This window comes from Haemorhous mexicanus, chromosome 5 (assembly GCF_027477595.1).
Source record: "Haemorhous mexicanus isolate bHaeMex1 chromosome 5, bHaeMex1.pri, whole genome shotgun sequence".
NCBI lineage: Eukaryota > Metazoa > Chordata > Aves > Passeriformes > Fringillidae > Haemorhous > Haemorhous mexicanus.
In genome coordinates, this window is record NC_082345.1 from 18,901,397 (window position 1) to 18,918,926 (window position 17,530).

General features: G+C 41.8%; 1 protein-coding gene across 3 annotated transcripts in view; it reads right to left on the reverse strand.

Annotated features, from left to right (window-relative positions):
* The window catches only part of LOC132327226 (fatty acyl-CoA reductase 1-like), a 124,757-nt gene that overhangs the window by 24,428 nt on the left and 82,799 nt on the right, over positions 1-17,530 (reverse strand). For all 3 annotated transcript variants that reach the window (XM_059846181.1, XM_059846180.1, XM_059846182.1), the window contains exons 3-4: positions 5,169-5,344; positions 1,358-1,537 (exon numbers count right to left, since the gene is read on the reverse strand). In XM_059846181.1, coding sequence (XP_059702164.1) covers positions 1,358-1,537; positions 5,169-5,344 — 356 coding nt within the window. The remainder of the gene's footprint in view (positions 1-1,357; positions 1,538-5,168; positions 5,345-17,530) is intronic.

Here is a 17,530-nt window from a genome sequence, read left to right on the forward strand (position 1 = left end):
CATACCTCAAGGAGGGAGTAGAGTTGAAGAACAGGTAGAGAGGAAGGACAACTAACATCAGCACCAAGACAGATCCATCAGCATATTAGGAGACGGTAAAAAGGCTGAGACTCTTCAGGTTTCTGTGAGGGGAACAGAAAGGAGTATCCAGACTGGTTTTGTTACCCTAAATAACATCTCTCAGTGACACTCTTGAGGGCTAGGTAGTGGACCACAGAGCCCGCTGCTCTAATGCACTAAGATATTTCTCAAGTTTCTTATCATTTCCACTTACTAAATAAAAGATAAATGATTGATGACTACTACCTGGAAGTAAACACATCCAAGAATACGGGCTACTCGAGAAATTCAAATAGAAAAAGCAGTTTGTACTAACTTTTCTGGAGTAGTGCTTAGACAGTTAAATTATTTCTTAAGACAAACTTATTTTATTAAAAAAAAAATCAGTGTTTCTCTTAGTGGGCATTAATTAATTTAATCTTCTATTACCCTAAATCAAGAAGAATAAAAATTTTATACCAGCTCTTTATGTTAATAGATCACAGATCAGTTGCTTATATCACCCACTAGAAAATTAATGAAAACACATTAACAGTTGTGGGAAAATTCTTTTAAGGAGAATGTCTTCTAGGACCTTTATCAGCTGATTTTGTTATTCTTTCTAATTATTCTATATTTTGGTAAATTCAGTTAACCAAACTTTTTTTTGGTGTTTCATCAAAGCCCTGTATTCCTGTGCGGGTTGAGAGGACATTGCCTTATGCTGTGCCAGGAGAGGTTCAGGTGGAAATCAGGAAGATTTTCTTCACTGAAAAGGTGGCCAGGCTTTGGAAGGGGCTGCCCAAGGATGCGGTGGAGTCACCAGTTCTGTAGGTGTTCAAAACCCAACAACATGTGTCACTCTGTGCTCTGGTTTACTTGACAAGGTGGTGATCAGTCAAAGCTTGGACTCGATGATCTTAGGGGTCTTTTCCCTGAACTGTGTAAAAAAGCCTCTTTCTTACTCATCTCCATATAAGTCCAGTTAAATACCACAGGATTTCTGAAAGAAGTGGAAACAACATTGGGAAGCTGAAAAGATAAAAGAAAAAAGGTGTATGGAAAAAAATCATTTCCTACTAAGGCAGCATCAGAGCTGAGTGTTACAGAAAGCAGCAACTCCATTCGTGGAAGAAAATACACTCCTGCAGAAATTAATACTGGACTCTCATGAAATCAGAGTCTTTAGAAAACCACAAAGAAACGGCAGTAACAGCACCTCTAACAGAAATTCCACCAAATTTTGTGAACAGCTCCCAGGTCTGCCGCAGGATGAAGGGAAGCCAGCACTGGAAGGGGCAATGTGGTTCCTACTTACTCTACTAAATCAAAGAGCTTCTGGGGCTCAGCTGGGGGTGGGTAGATGATCTCCTCGATGCATTTCCGGACGCAGTTTGCATAGGCAGTGGAGATGTGGATGAAGGCCTCGAGGTTCCGCATCTGCCGGGCCAGCTCAAGGAGCCGCTGCGTGCCCATCACGTTCAGCTGCAGGGCATGTCTAAGGAATGCAGGGGGAATAAGCAAAAGGCATTTCACTGGGAAGAACATATAAAGGCTGAGCTTTATCCAAACCTCATCATGTAAAGGAAAGTCAGGGAGAGCAGGGGGCACAGTGGAGCAGAAAGTGTCACTGAAATGCAAGTGTGAAACCAGCTTTGAAAGCAACGGTGTTGGATTTGCTATTCTGGACACTGAATGTCTCTCAAATATTTTTACTCAATTTGAAGGGCCACAAGTAAGACTTCACTAATATCTCTAAATGTGACATGTTGGTCACTCTTCCCTGGAACATGTATTTCTAAGCCCTGAGGCACTGTGGTTCCTACGGTACACATTCAGTGCTCTCTCGAGGGTCCACTGCTAACCCAGAAGAACATATGGTTTCAGAAAGCAGGAAAGGGTCATTGGGCCCAGAAAAACAGATTCATAGCCTCATAGAATGGCCTGGCTTGGAAGGGACCTTAAAGATCATCCAGTCCCACTCCCTTGTCATGGGCAAGGATATCTTCCACTATCCCAGGTTTCTCAGAGCCCCATCCAACCTAGCCTGGAACACTTCCAGGGATGGGGCAGCCTCAGTTGCTCTGGGAAACCTTTGCCAGGGCCTCAGGACCCTTATAGTAAGGAATTTCCTCCTAATATCTAATCTAAACCTACTCTCATTCACTTTGAAGCAACTCATAATCAAAGAACACACCATTAGAGATAACAGCTTAAGTTCCCAAGGAATGGAGATAAGAAGTGATAAGCATAAGAGAAAGAATGTCCTGGTTAGCAAGGCTGCACTTCAAGCACTCAGCATTGCTAGAAATTGTCTTAGAGACAATCTGAAACACATCTCAGCCAGCAGACTCTGTTGCAACGCTTTGTATTGGAATAGCGACACTTTCCTGCACAGAAGGGAGAAGACTTAGGAATATGCAATCTGCTCAGCCCTGGAGTAGAAGCTTTCAAAGACATGTACAATGTTAGGAATTATGCCATCAAGCAGAGTGTACACTAAAAAAACTTAAATACATTGAAGAGAAAATGTAAATAGTCCAAAGGAATGAAATCATCAGCTGAAGAGTACAGTCAATATTTGGATCACTGTATCTAAAGCTAGAGACACTTTTCTTTTCACATGGTGCTATTAAAGTGAAGCATTTTCTGTAGATTTCTATTTTCTCCTGCCCTTCTATCAGGATGAATACTTCTACCTGAGCTACCCTTCATATAAAATTTACTTTTCCATGCACATTTCTGTTTGACTGCATCCCTTCTGAGAAGTAAAGAACAGAACTGTGTTCATAATATGGGCCTAGCATGGATTTCTGCTGAGTTGCTCAGAGTTCTTTAGCCTTCAAAGGGAATATCCCTAACACTGGCAGTTTGTTGTTTGCTTTATCATTCTTTATTTTTTTTCTATTTCTATTAAACCAGCATCTATTAATATTTCAATATAACACAATTTCTGAGATTTCTGCCCTCAAGAGTTCCATCTGGAGAACTCCCTAAATGTACTGCATGTTGATGCCAATAATTCATTTAGTGTCTCCGCTGCTACTTCTCCAGTATCTTCACAGTAATGCTTTTGCCCCCTCCTTATCTATTGGCTTTATACATTCTATTGTAATCTTCAAGCTTCTGCCATGCTGAAAAAAAAATTTTATTTGTGTCATCATCAAGTTTCTGCTCAAAATTATTAACTAAGTAGCAATATTGTGCTTCCACATTTAACTTGCTAAAACTTCTACCCATCTGATATATTTTATTATTCAGTCAGGAATAATTTGAGTTGAAGAACTTCTCATATTTTGCCTTCTAACCATCATTTTCCTTGTTCTGTGGGAGAGATTTTGACAGATCACATACAATCAGTCTTTCTTTTCTCCACTACCTGTAAGATGATGCCCTTTTAAACTTTCAGCTTCTTTCTATCTATCCTCCATACTAAAAATGTGGTTTCCCTTTGATGTTTCATGCCACTGAGACTTATTTTTAATGTTGTCCTAGGGTGACGTTAGGATGCTTGCATCCCCATTCGTATGTGCTGTTTTATGGTGGATATTATGTTCTGTGCCTTCAAGACTGGCTCTGAAGAGGGAAAGTTCTGTTTTGGCTTCTTATCAGCCACTCCCCCACAGCTGGCGGGACATACAGATGGGACAGTACATAGTGCTGCTTTTGCTTTTTTTTGGCCCTGCTTTTCGCTTTGCTCTTGCTTCGGCTTTGCTTCTGCTTGCTCTTGCTTTCTGCTTCTTATCATTAGTTAGTTTAGCTAAACAGTCCAAATTTCTTCCTGGACTGTTTCTCCTTTCTTGTTTGGACCTACTTGAACCTGCTCCGGACTGGGACCTGGGAAACACTGAGAGTTTGCACCTTGTGGCTGCAGCAGCTGCCCCAGCACTGGAGGGACTGACAACAGAGCAACCCCCCCAGGAGAGACTTTCTGAATTTGTCATCTTTTTCAGAGCGGTGAAAGAGTGGTGTCACGCGGTATTGCTCATTTTGTGTGCTGGGGCAGGGCTGTGCCTGTTAAATAAACAGGTTCTCTCCATCTCTCTCCGAGGAATTCTTCCTGAACCGATTGGGGGGAGGGGCGGTGTGGGCTTGCTTTCTGGAGGGGCCCCCTTTTTGGGGATTCTCTCCCAATTTTGCCCTAACCCAGGACAAATGTGTGTTCATTTGTGCATTGATTTAACAACACTTGTGGCTACTTACATATTGGCTCAAGATCACATCAAGATCTGCTTTCTTTCTGGTGTTTCTCTAATTAGTTGTTCTAAAAAGCAAGTAATTATGGTGGACATAGTGGACATCTCTTTAGCCTATGAGCAAATAAAGACTGATATTACGAATTGTGTTTTCAACTATGACAGCTTTAGTGTTTTTTCAGAAGACTATGAGGATCTGGCAATGCAGATCATCCACCTTGGATTGTTGAATGGATAATCTGCACAGAAGCATTTACACATCTAATCTTGTTTCAGTGGCTTATTTCTGCTGGTTTTTCTTAATGGAAAAGCCTCCCTGGACAGGCACTCCCAAGGGAACTCCTTCAGAAAAAGAGCACTTATTGTAAACCATTAATTACAGTGAGAGCTGGGTGTTTTAAAGGTTGTGATGGGCTGTTTTCTCAAACCACAGCGCACTTCCCTCCCCAGCTACTTAGTGACAAAGAAAGGTCATTAACAAGACCAGCTTTAGAGACAGACACAACACAGTTTCTCTGTCTGCAGCTCTGCCAAAACATCTCCCCGATGACCTAAACCACACTTTTCCTCACCCCAGTTTTAGGTCATACTTAACTCCCTTACAGTATTACAACCCAATCCTGCACTTCTTCCTTTTGTTCCTGTGGGACTGTGCCAAGACAACTCCCTTTTGACATGCGCGCATGAACACGCATGCGCATACACACACACACACACACACACACACACACACACACAAAACACACATGCCATACACACACGCACACACACAGAGAGCATTTTCAGAGCATACCCTTTCCATGTTCAGCACAGAACCACAGGGAGCACGAACATGGATGGGGGAATCAGCACTGCAGCCATGCAAGGGATGCTCTGGGCAGTGCCATGGTGCACTCTGATTCCGCTCAGCAAACACAGAAAAGCAGGACGTACTTGAGGGGTTCATCAAAGCGAACTGTGGCTGCACAGTGGAAGACAACATTGACCCGGGTCAGAAGCTCCTCCTCGTCTTCAGCACTGATGGCCAGCTTGGGCTGAGTGAGTTCAGCATTAATAGGCTTAATCTTCTTGTGGAAATTAGGGCAATCTTCTCGGACTCTGTCAAAGACCTTGAAGCACAAACAGAGAGAGATCAGGTACCAAAATTAGGCTGCTGAGATCGCTTTGATTAACAGCCAGTCTGATCACATCAATCAATGCAACTGGCACAAAAGAAAATTCCTGTCTGGGGAATGACACTAACATTGTGCCAGGCTCAAACCATGACAATAGTCCATTCACTTGTTCCCTCCTAAGGGAAACAGAACAAAAATATGGGTCGTAAAGCATTGCTCTGAAGAGATTAATGAATCTTCTCTGCAACCACTCATTTCCTCAGAGAGCCACCAAAATTCCTCTGTGTCCACATCTCCTGCAACTACTTGCTACTTGACCTCAAGGGCTGCCTGTAGGACCAAAACAGGAGCTAAAGAGCAAGAGGGCAGAGTATGGAGTGGGAAAGCCTGTGCAGCTTAACCCAGGCTAGATGGTTCTACAGAGGACTTGCAGGGAGGAGGGGAACTAAACAGTGTTGCTCCTCCTCCTCTTCCTCTTCCTTTGCTGCTCCTTGTCTACTGTCACTCTTTGTTCACGTCAGAGGAGTCAGTGGGGATCTGCTTTTGGGATGGAAGGATGGTGCATCCCAATCATCCCCACTGCTGAAGCTTCTGAGTGCCATCAGCAGTTTTGCATAACTGAACATGTGTGGAGCTGGTTGGCCTCTCAAGACATCTTCCAACCCTTTTCTTCCTAAAAGTATGATCCATAGCTCTCTCCAAGACACATTTCCGCAATATTATATGTGAGCCATTTCAACTGAATTAACACAAACTATTAAGTACAACAAGATCCTTTGTAAGAATTTGTGCCTGGCAGACTGCTCGGGTCCAATCCGACTAGCTATGGACCCTAGCCCTCACGATCTTACATAGGACAAAAGGCAAAAGACAAAAGGCTCTTCTCCTCTCGGGAACAAAGTCCTATTTTATTAATAGAAGACACCAGGCAGTCCAGGTGACTTCCCAGGTGGAAAAGAGGGGGTGGCCTTCTCCTGGGGGGGAAGGGGGGGGATTTTAAGCTGAGGGGAAGGGGGGCAGAGGAAGGCGGACTACAGCCAATGGGATACAAGTGAGGAGGGGCGACGGGAGGAGCAAACCAGGAAGAGACCACCAACACTGACACTTAGGGGGGGAAAGGGGAAGACCATGTAATGACAGGATACAAATAATGTGAACAGTACAAATTACCAAACACCCAGTGCAAATAACTAAATAACTATTTAGTGCAATACAACACTCCTTCCCTTTTTTTTCTTTTCTTTTCTTTTTTTTTTTTTGGAGGGGGTGTGGAGCAAAGTGACATCATGAAAGGTAGAAAGAATCAATAGAACAGAATGGCTGTGGGATCTAAAGAGGTATTATTTAGATTCCAAAGGATAATCACACCTCGAAGGTAACAAGTCTACTGTCAGGAACACATAATACTGAGAGACTTTACTGAGGGATACAAAGGACAAATCACACCACCTTTGGACACCTTTAAGACCTGTCTAGATAAGCAGTGCCAGGAAAGGCAGGGAACAGCTGGACATTGGGGAAGGAGGATCAACCAGCTGATTTTTCAGTAGCTCTGTTTTTGGGGTGTTTCCCCTCTTCTGTAGCCTATACACCAGTAACACTGAGTTTGGAAATATCTTTACTACCATGACCACTTTCTTGGAGTTTCTTCTGCCTTTGACGTGCCCAGCGCCTATGTACAGGCAGAAATTGTGTGACATAAATTAAACATAGTAAGAGATCCATAAAAGACTAAATTTATCCTAATAGCAGTTCTTTTTTTGTTTGACTAAGGGATTATCATCTTTCCGCTTATCTGACAAGCAAATCTAGATAAACCTTGAGGTTCTTAGGGATAAAGAGGTGATAAAAGAATCATTAGCCTTCTCCATTATGCACCACACTTTACACTTATTTTAAATTGCCACACAGCTGCATATCCTTCATAAACATGAAACTTCAGCCCAAGTTAGGACAAGACAAAGCCATTTCACTGTTCTGAGCTGCACCTGAGTGCACACATCTTTCATCAGTGTGGCTAGGCCTGAAAATAAATCTCTAGATAGAGTTATTAATGGGCATAGGTGCTGGTGAGAGCTGGCTGGACTGTAGGAACTGAATTCCCAGGCACTAACAGCACTAATGTCTGCAAAAAGCTTGTTTTCTAACAAGACGCTACACTGGCTCTCCAAACATGCATCATCTCCTGAGAGATGACAGCAAACCCTAATGGGACACAAAATGGAAAAGTTTCTCAGAAAACACATGTGAGATCAAAGCTATCTTGAGGGACTCTCAAAATACTCATTTGCAATTGTTCTGTTGCAAAGAGAGTGCAAAATGCCACAAAATGAGTGTTATTTTCTACTTGTTTGGCATAAATAATGCAAAGGCAGAGAAAGAATGAATCAGCCCTTGGTCCATTTCCATCACGGCATATAAATTAAGAGTAGTATTTCTGCAGTACCAGCCTTGGAGAGGTAAATTCTTCCTACATCTCCTCCTGATATTCCCACTGCAGATAATATCATCCTCTTCGGCTTCTTTGCCTGCTGCTACCATGTGTCACTCAGCTGCTGCAGCTTTTCATCCCCTCCAATGATTCACTGCATTCCTCTGAAGGATGAAGGCAATTTCCAAATGCAAGCATACAAGTCGGCACACTGCTTTGGAAACCTTCTGCACCACAGGAACATTCAGTATATTGTCACCATTAAACCAGATAACAGGAGCAGCTGTTTAATCAAAGTCTGCTGCTTCTTTTATGGAAGCGGAAGGGTTCAGACTCGTCAGTGCTTTACAGGGAAATGATGCAAGATTTAAAGGCAAAATAAATGCAGCTTATTTTATACTGCTTCCTGCAGTTCAAGGAGTACTTAATATAACGATGCTTAGTCAGAAGGTAAATTGTAATTGCATCTCTAAATTCTGATGAACTCACCAAGAGCATAAATGATAAATCCACAGTAACTGTGCGAGGCCTAAGGATTGTTCTGTCTTTTCTTTTTAGAGGCCATCGGCCAATATAAAACACAGTCAGTGGACTGGCCTCATGTACTGTTGAAATTACACGTAAAGACTGGTCAGGTCAGCAGCACTTCTGAAGGGATACAGGAATTGCTACAAAATCAGTGAAGAGAAAGGAAAGGCCTTTGACTTCAAGTTGTCCAACATTTTTATGAAACAGAGAAATCAGTAATAACGTTACTCTGATTTCAGTGTCTTTTTGAGCATACTTATGCTGCTATTCCCATTTTTAACCTCGAAACAGATGTAAGTTCAGCCTGAGTTGTGCTGCCCCTCAACAGAGGGGAGAATTTCTTATTTCTCATTTTATAATCAGGCAATTCCCATTTATAATACTAATCAAATCTCTGTGTTCTCACTATACATTGTCAAAAATGTGAAAACAGGACATCTGGAATTTCTCCCAGCATTCTAGTTGAGTGCGTCTAATGGAGACACTTTCCCTATTCCTGCCCTCCTAAGCTCTGACCTCCCTTTCCAAAGGACAGCTGCAGCTCTTGGTGTTCCCTGCTCTTACCTTAAAGGATGTAATAATTCAGAGAGGTTTCTGCCTACCAATCCTTCAATCAGAATTTTTTCCATGCCACAAAGATACAAAAACCTTAAAAAAAAGGGCAAATTGCACATCTATGGAACAGCACAGCTGAAACATAAAGGAACCACTGTGCAAAATGCCAAAGGCTTTGCGTCTTCCTCAGGAGGCATTTTCAGTGAAGCAAATACAAAGTAATGAAAAGTAGAGTGCCTAAGCCATGGTCCACTTCAAAAAACAAGCTTGCACAAGTTTAGTCTTGTCAAAGCCTTCTCAAAGGCCTGGGTAGTCCTTTCTTTTTTGGACAGTATTCCTGGATCTCCCTCTATCCCACTGCACTGGTGGGCAGTGACGACTGGTGATTGGTGACTGACTCAGAAAGTGTCAAGTTTACAAGTGGGCCGAGATAGGCAACCGTTTTTCCTTGGGTGTGTTTAATAGCTGCCAGGAACTCAGGCTTCTCTAGGAGGATTGGTAATTTACATTACAACATGAACATTTCAAGGCATAACTGTATGACAACATTTAAAGTGGAGAAAATCCAGAGGACTTTCACAAAATGAAACTCATAAATGGCAAACCAATGAGAACATTAAAGTTGAGAGAGCTCAATTTCAAAAAAAAGGAAAAAAAAAAAAAAAAGAACCAAAAGCTTCCACCTCTCATATAAAGAAATGGAAGGGATTGCTTAGCATGATTCAGGAGAATACAGGCAAGAATTGCTCTTTGTGAAAGAAATATATAATTTATCCTAATAGAGACACAGGCGAACGGATAAAATATCAGGGCAAAAATTTCTTCAAAGAAAAAGGTGTTCACTGGCTGTGTAGAGCAATTTTAAACCCAGGGTGTTTGAAATCCCTCTTCTGAAAAGAGCACTGGTGTACAAATACAGGGGAGCAGCCTGTATATAAATACACAAAATAACACCCCACAGGGTGTGCATCCATACCTTGGTGATTTCAATCAGCATCATAAATATACAAGTGATCATCACAAATTTAAACTACTGAAGACACCAAAGTCATGCAAACAACTCTTAAAAAACCACCTAATGTCTGCAGTTTAGTCCTGCTAAAAGGGTTTATCAGACTTTTGTTTGCCATTGATAAAATCCTCCAATACATTTAAGGAAGGAAGGTACACAACTATTTTAGAATTGCTGTTGCAGCAAATTTGAGATGTAACTGGGCAGCTTCAAAGTAATTAGCAAGCAATTAATCTTTAGCCTGGTAGATTTCTAGCAATAAATACCAGGATTAATCAGTCAAGTAATGTGTGAAAATGCAGATCAGGGAGCTTTAACTGGGACAGACCCTTTTCTTCCCCCCTTTTTGCACTCTCTGCCTCGTTTCCTCTTCAGAAAATAGCTTTTAAGTACAGTTCTTCTCAAGGCAAATAAAGCATAACTCATCTCATCAGTGAGGAAGCAGGCAGCAGAGCATTCCTCATTACAGAAAAACTAACGGCTTATGTTTCAATCCAGAGCTATTACTTTCCCCTGAGTAGAGTTAATGTAGTGGAAATACAGAACCCACCACCAACACCTAGTAAACAAAACAGCGGATTATTTAAAGATGAAGACTACAGAAACAAAGAGAGGGACAGAAAGTTTCAATAAAGGTCAGATAAGACTAATACATATATCCAGCTATTTGGGATATGGTTTTGAATAGCCAGCTTCCTTGAAAATTGGCAGCTGACCAAACCTGCTGTTTCCTAGCAAGAATACTTGAATTACACAGCAGTGAATCTGGAACACTTTCCAAGTCAGATATTGTGGATGGGAGTATGAGGGATTTGAGAGACATGGAAAAGCTTTTCATAGTCTCTAGTACCATCTTATATGTGGGTGGATTATGTATAGAACAAGGAGTTTTCTGATGTTTATCACAGATGTTTCTGGTGCCCCTGGGTGGTACTTTGAGATCAGCATTGGTGTTTGACAGGGAAGAATATAAGTGCAGAGAAGGAGAACAGCAACACTTGGAGCTTTTCCTACAGGAACCACTAAAAATGTTTCTTCCCACACATTTCCTAGGACTAGTTTCCTTCTAACCCTTCTCCATAACTATGCCCCAATGAGGCCATGGGTCAACAGGAGTCAATTGCCAAAGCATTTCTGTAGCAGCCACAGGGCTTGCAAGGCCTCCCTGGCAGTCAGTTGCCTAAGATAAGAAATGCCTAGTCATGATGAGTGGACCAAGAGACCTCTCTTCAGCCTCGGACCCTCATTATTCTCTCTGTAAGACCATAGGTCATATTTACCTTGACCCTTACTATTGGACTGTTTCCCAAAACCCATATACCATACATAAACCCCTGCCTCTGCCCGGTTCGGCAGAAGAGCTGTTACTGGCACCCTTCGCAGAGGCTGCCAATAAAGACACATCTGTGGAACCTCACACAGCTCTTCTCCTCTCTCATCCCTGTGTCCGCCAAGGCAGTTAGCAAGCAGAGAGTTGAAATCACTAAAGAGCTGAATTCACCAAAGAGCTGATCTCACTTCAAGAGCTGAGCTGCTTACTAAGTTTCCCTGTGGCTGGAAGCCTGCCTGAGACACCTGGACAGGTTGTGCTTAGAGGTACTTTGCTACATGGGACACTTACAGCAGCCGGGGTTGGACAGACCTCAAGAACCCAGACCATTATACATGTCAGCAGTCCCAACTGGAGTTAGATCACTGTGCCCTTGCTCAGCTCCTGCTTTGCAGAATTTATTACCACTGGCTTTGAGAATCACTGTATGGACTTGGAAACACCAGTAAGTATAAAGTTATCCAGACACAGGATCTTTATCTGCTTTTCCATACCCACTGCCTTTAATCACAGATCTTCAAAGTTTCACTGCCAGATTTGCTTGGACACCTGGGAACTTCAGGAGTGTTTGTTGAATTCCTGAGGATAACCAGACAGGACTAATGGCTAAGTCAAACACAGACTCCTACTTTTTGGAGATGTTGTTAGAAATTACCAAGAAAGACTTGGAAGGATATTTAAAGAAATTACCAAAATCTACTTTCTAATTTGAGAGCATATTAGCTGTCACACAGACACAGAGGAGGCAGCACTGTATAAAACACAGTGCTAGGATGCAATTCCAAATTTTGCTTCAAGGACAAAACATCTGGGCCATTCAGCTCCTAGGCAAGTCTTGAGATGCAGTCTTCTCAACTTGGGTCCCTCTAAAGAGCTCCTCCAAAGGAACTGCAGTCTAGGGCGGGTGTCCTGCACTTCCTCACCATGTCCTCCTGAGCCAAAAAGCAAAGAACATCACCATTAAGAGAATCGGGGTAATGTGGGCACAAAAGTGCACCTTAATTAAAAGGGTAAAGGGAGTTAGAAATCCTTTAATGTCACACACAGCAGAACAAATCAAGAAAGATGCATCAAATATTTAAAGCTACTCAAATAAAAGAGAAATTTTTCAAACATTGCAGTGAGAGGGCACTCAAGTGTAGAGAGCTGAACATCTGGGAAATGAGTACAGCAGAATAATAATTCACTCTTCTAGAATGAACTGTGCTAGAAGATTACCAGATAAAAGAACAAGTCACTGGTGTTAGTGAGGAACTAGCAAGGAGTTAGCCTGGAACCAGGGTTTTTCCGAACAGATATCCTACCTGTGGCGATGATGTCTTGGAAGGTAAGAAAGCTTTCTGGCATGAGTGAGAGCCATTTCCTGCCAGCTGGTCTCAGTGACAGAAACTCATGCTAAGAATATTGAATTTATGGATGTGTCAAACAGTACAATCAATTAAAGATGGAGGTTTTGCAGGAGGCTCCTGGAACTTCCTTCTCTAGGTGATAGAGGAGCGAATGAGGAGAGGTGCTGTGCTGGACCTTGCTCTCAGCAACCTCTTGTTCTCATCAACAGGTTAAGATGGGATTTTCTTGGAAATTCCTCCCTATGAGGATGGTAAGGTTTTAGCACATGTTGGACAGAGCTTGGAGCAAGCTGGTTCAGTGGAAGGTCCATGGAAGGGAGTGGAACTGGATGATTTTTATGCTCCCTTCCAACCTCAACCATTCAATGATTTTGTGATTTACACAATTAGGACAATTTTTCATTTCAGCATTTTTCTTTTCTGCTCACATCTGACACAAATATTTTGTCAGATATGTCATCCCACATATATTTTTGTTATCTTCATCATGACAATGTAATTTTTTGAGGGATGCTTAAAAGTAAAGCCCTAGTTGGGGTATGCCAGCCTGTTAAAAACCTGCCTTTTTTCCTTCCTATCCCTTAAGTAGGACCATATTCCCACAGTCAGGCTACGGGCAGCACACACAGTGAGAAAACAAATGGGAAAATCCCTAAGAGATTATCAGAAGTTAATGCAATTTAGAAAACTGATAGAAAGAGCAGGGACACTACTAGAAGTGAGGAGCTTGTGAACAAGAGACCAAGCCAGTAAAGAAGAAAACAGTTGATATTCTAAGAAAACATCTAAGAAAGGATGTCTTAATCATTGATTTTCTGTAGTGCCACTATTCCAAGCAAGCAAGGAAGTAAGGCAGTTACAAGTAATCCTTGATTTCCATCTAAGGAGCCTTCAGCTTAGGGAAATTAAAACTTCTTTATGAAGATAGAACCATCTGTCCAAATAGAGTCTGCTACTTACAGCACAGTCTGGCTCTGCAAGTACCCCTGCTACTGGAGACAAACTGCAACCAGTGCCTCTAATTATGGCCAGTTCTCTGCAGAATCCATAGAAACCTTTTGGATATGGTTGCAAAAGCCCCTCTAGAAAAACAGCTCAAACCTTTTCTCTGAATCCAACCTTTTTGCATGTTATTCAAAATATGCACTTTTTTTTTAAGAATGCTTGGCTCAATTAGTTCTGCCCATAGTGAACATTCTTGAAATTCACCAATTCCTGGCCATGAGTAAAAACAAAACAAAACAAAGCTATTAAAAAAACCAATTCCACTGAATTTTGTCAAATTATCTGAATGTAAGGAAAAGGCAGAGTTGTCCCAGGAAGTCTGTAGCAGCCTTTTGGCATGCAGACTCCCTTTTCCAGTTGCTTGGGTCTCATCAAGCAGGAGGTGCTGTCTTGTTTCACAACAAAGATACCTGTTGTCAGGAGGGCCATTTCGCCTCAGTCTGCGATAGTAACACGTCTACCAAGAGCAGATGTAGCTCACTTCCCTGTACAAAGATCAGAGCATTGCCACAGATGGCTCAGCCACACCCTCTGAAGTGTTTCTCCCTCTCCTGCCATTGCAGTTGCACCCCCTCAGAATGTTCTGACAGGCCTGATGGTAAAAGATAAGTCAGATGATGTTTTACACACCTGGCAAGTCTGCTCCTCTTTAAGGCAGGGAAAGATAAGTTTTGTCTGCAGTCAGGTAGGACTTTTATCTGTGTTTTGTTGTTTTTTTTGTGGTATTTTTTTTTCTGGTTTGGTTTTTTGGTTTTTGTTTTTTTTTTTTTTTTTAAACAATAGAGAAATCCAATTATTTTAGTATGGAAAGAAACACACACACACTTCAAACAGGATCAAGAAAGCCGTATCAAGTGTTCTTCAGCCAGGCTCAGGTTTTAGCTTGCTTTGGCATCTCAGAGACTACTGAAGGGTAATCAACAAGCCTAACTTGTCATCTCTGACACTCTACTAATTCTTTCAGCTAAAGCCAGAATATTAAAGCTTTCTGAGCAGAGGATTTGTGGCTCAAGATATCTTTCACACTTACATGTATTTTTCAATACATCTATCAAGAGAAAAGTTGCTTTTCTCTGTAAGTATATTTTCAACTCATACTGCTTTCCAAGGGAGACCAAAGAGGATAATCCATGCAAGCTGAACTGGAATTCATGCTCTCTGTCTTTAGCTTTCAGCTCTAGGTTGCACCAACTAATTTTATGTTATCCAGTCCATACAAGGCAGAAAAGTGAATACTTCGGCTAATTATGCTTCAGGTTTAACAAATCACTTGACCGTGTGTCACCAGAAAGAGAAATGTTTCCAACGAGGTTAAACTGTGCAGGGCCAGAAGTTGGATTTGATGATCCTTGTGGGCCCTTTCCAACTCAGGGAATTCTATGATTCTATGAACAACAAAAAGCTGTTTGTACACAAAAGCCTCCCCATCTGTCTGAGCAGAGATTACCAGTAATGAGCCTGTGTCCTTGGCTGTGGTCCCATAAGACTATAAAATATTTTAATGTTTTAATCTACTAGTGAAAAATATGTGGTTGAAGGAGTAGAGGAGAAACAAACAGAACATACCCCAACCATCCTGAGGTACTGAAATGCACCTCTCAGCTCACACAAGTAAGAAATACACAATGTTTGCAAATACTACTTGCATGAGACTATCCTATATATCCTAACTATGTATTTAACTGAGGCAAGTACAGGTCATTTCTCTACCTGTCCTGCTACAGTTGGTAGGGGCAGCCTATTGGTTTTCCAGATTCCTGGGGGGAAAAAACCAACCCAACATTTAAAGATCTGCCTCAAACTACATGGTTGTAGGATCTCTAGGGCATACAGTACAGCTACCACAGTGATAAGGTGATAAGGTATATGCAGAAGGTCCTGATGAAGCACCAAGAAATGCTTCTCCTAAGAATGAGGAAAGCTGTTAAAAAGGCCCAAGGACAACAAGCTGCAGGAGCACAAAACTAGAGTGTGACAAATGGGCTACTCTGGCACTGTGTTAGGCAGGCTATGCACAAGAGGAGAAACAGCTTGTGTTTAATTAGAATTGGGTAGAAGAGTCAAGAATAAAATAAAATTGTCTTAGTGAGTGAATATGGTAAACAATATGATGCCAGCATGAACTGGATGCTGGCAGGGCTGGTATTGTGGTGCAAAGTCTTCAAAGTCACCAGTACCCAGGCAACCATGTAAGTAAAACTATACAAATCAAGACTGCCTGAGGAACAGCACTGAAAAAATCCACCAAACTTGAGTGTGAATAAGGCAGTAATGGGACCAACTAGGAGAAAAAGTAACTGGGGACACACTGTCTGAGAGGAGTTTGGATAGAGAAAGTGATGTGCAAGTGTGGTCCAAAAACCAAACATCCAAAAATAGAAAATGTGAGAAAATGTGGAAGATATAAGATATAAAATCAGGTACAAAACAAAAGAGGACAGAGCTCTTTTTTTTTTTTTCTGGAACGTGGACACCTATAAATGGTTATGAATCTAAGTCAACAGTGATGTCAAAAAGACCTCCCTGGATAACCTGGTGAAGTTGCTATCATGTCTTCATCTGAAAAGAGCTGGTGTGAGACAGTGGAGAAAGGAGCGGTAGACTTGAAGTGGTTAGGGAGACAGAGTTATAACTCAACAGAAGTTGGATGTGATTCATAATAATTGTAATGATAATTAGGAGCTTTATAGTTGTGTGTGCTTCTAGCTTAGTTATCATTTAATTGCTGTATTGGTCTCTTCGCAGTGTATTGCTTAATTTAACATCATCATAATCTCTTAATTCAGGTTATGTCTCAAGCCTGAACCCTGAAGGGCAGAGCCAAGTTCCTAAGGTAACCTATGGCTACCTGCTTTGGCTCACCAGCCTGAAACACCAGCTCTGTCCTTCTATCAACAAGGACAGCCTTCAACCCACCTCCGGATGGATGCTCAGCCTCACACCCAGCCATTCTCAGTCTTCATCCTTCCACCAAATCACACCTGTAATTCCAAAGCACTTGTAACAGAATGAAAAAACACTAATCTCGGTGTTTTCAGATTTTTTGTGCTCAGCTCATGACATTTCTGCTTCTCACACTTGTACAGGAAAATGACAAGCCCACAGGTATGTTTTGATTGAAGAGAGATTCTGGAACTGCTTTGTGGCGTCATCCCTGAGGGCACCATGACAGCACAAACACACCTTCACCGCTGAAGTTATAATTGTGATCTTGTACTCCACTGGCCCTCCACCTTCCTCTGTGCTTTTCTTTAGCAGAACTGATTTTTGGTGTTGCCACAGCACTGAATCTCCATCTCTCTGGGACCCTTTGTACCACCCACAAGTCGGTGTGAGCAGCTGTATGGGGTGCCCAAGCAAGAAAGGAGAAATACTGCTGTGCTGCAGCTGCAGAAAATGACCTCTGAAGTAGCATGCGCCCCAGTGGTGAATGTGTGTTTTGTATTCTCCAGCAGTATCTGAGTTAATGGCAAAGTATCTCACAAACTGAGTGCTCTAACTGCACAGATAGGCTGGTTTCAGACTCATTTTCACAGCAAATTGGTTTTGAGCCACTAGGTCAGCAGAACTATGACAAAAGGACATGAAGAATGTTATTCCATGCAATTTTCCTTATGTAGAACATTTTATGGCAACTCACCCCTTTCAAATGAAAGGCATTCAGTTTTGGCATCTTCTCTCTGGGATAATAGCACAGCTATTATCTCCCCATCATTTGCCCAATTCATCACTCAGAGCATTTAAATCCTTCTAATTCAGAGAGAGTAAAAACGTACTAAATCAAGAATATCTTCCTGCCTTTTACACTGGAAGAGATGACTCTCCAGAACACTGTTTCCTTCCCTCCCACATGCCTAAAAGCATCTCTTGAAAAGGCTCAATTTATATAATAATATCTGATCATCATTCTCTGAACCAAGAAAAAAAAACAACTAATATACAACACTGACAATGCTGGAGCCATCTGTAT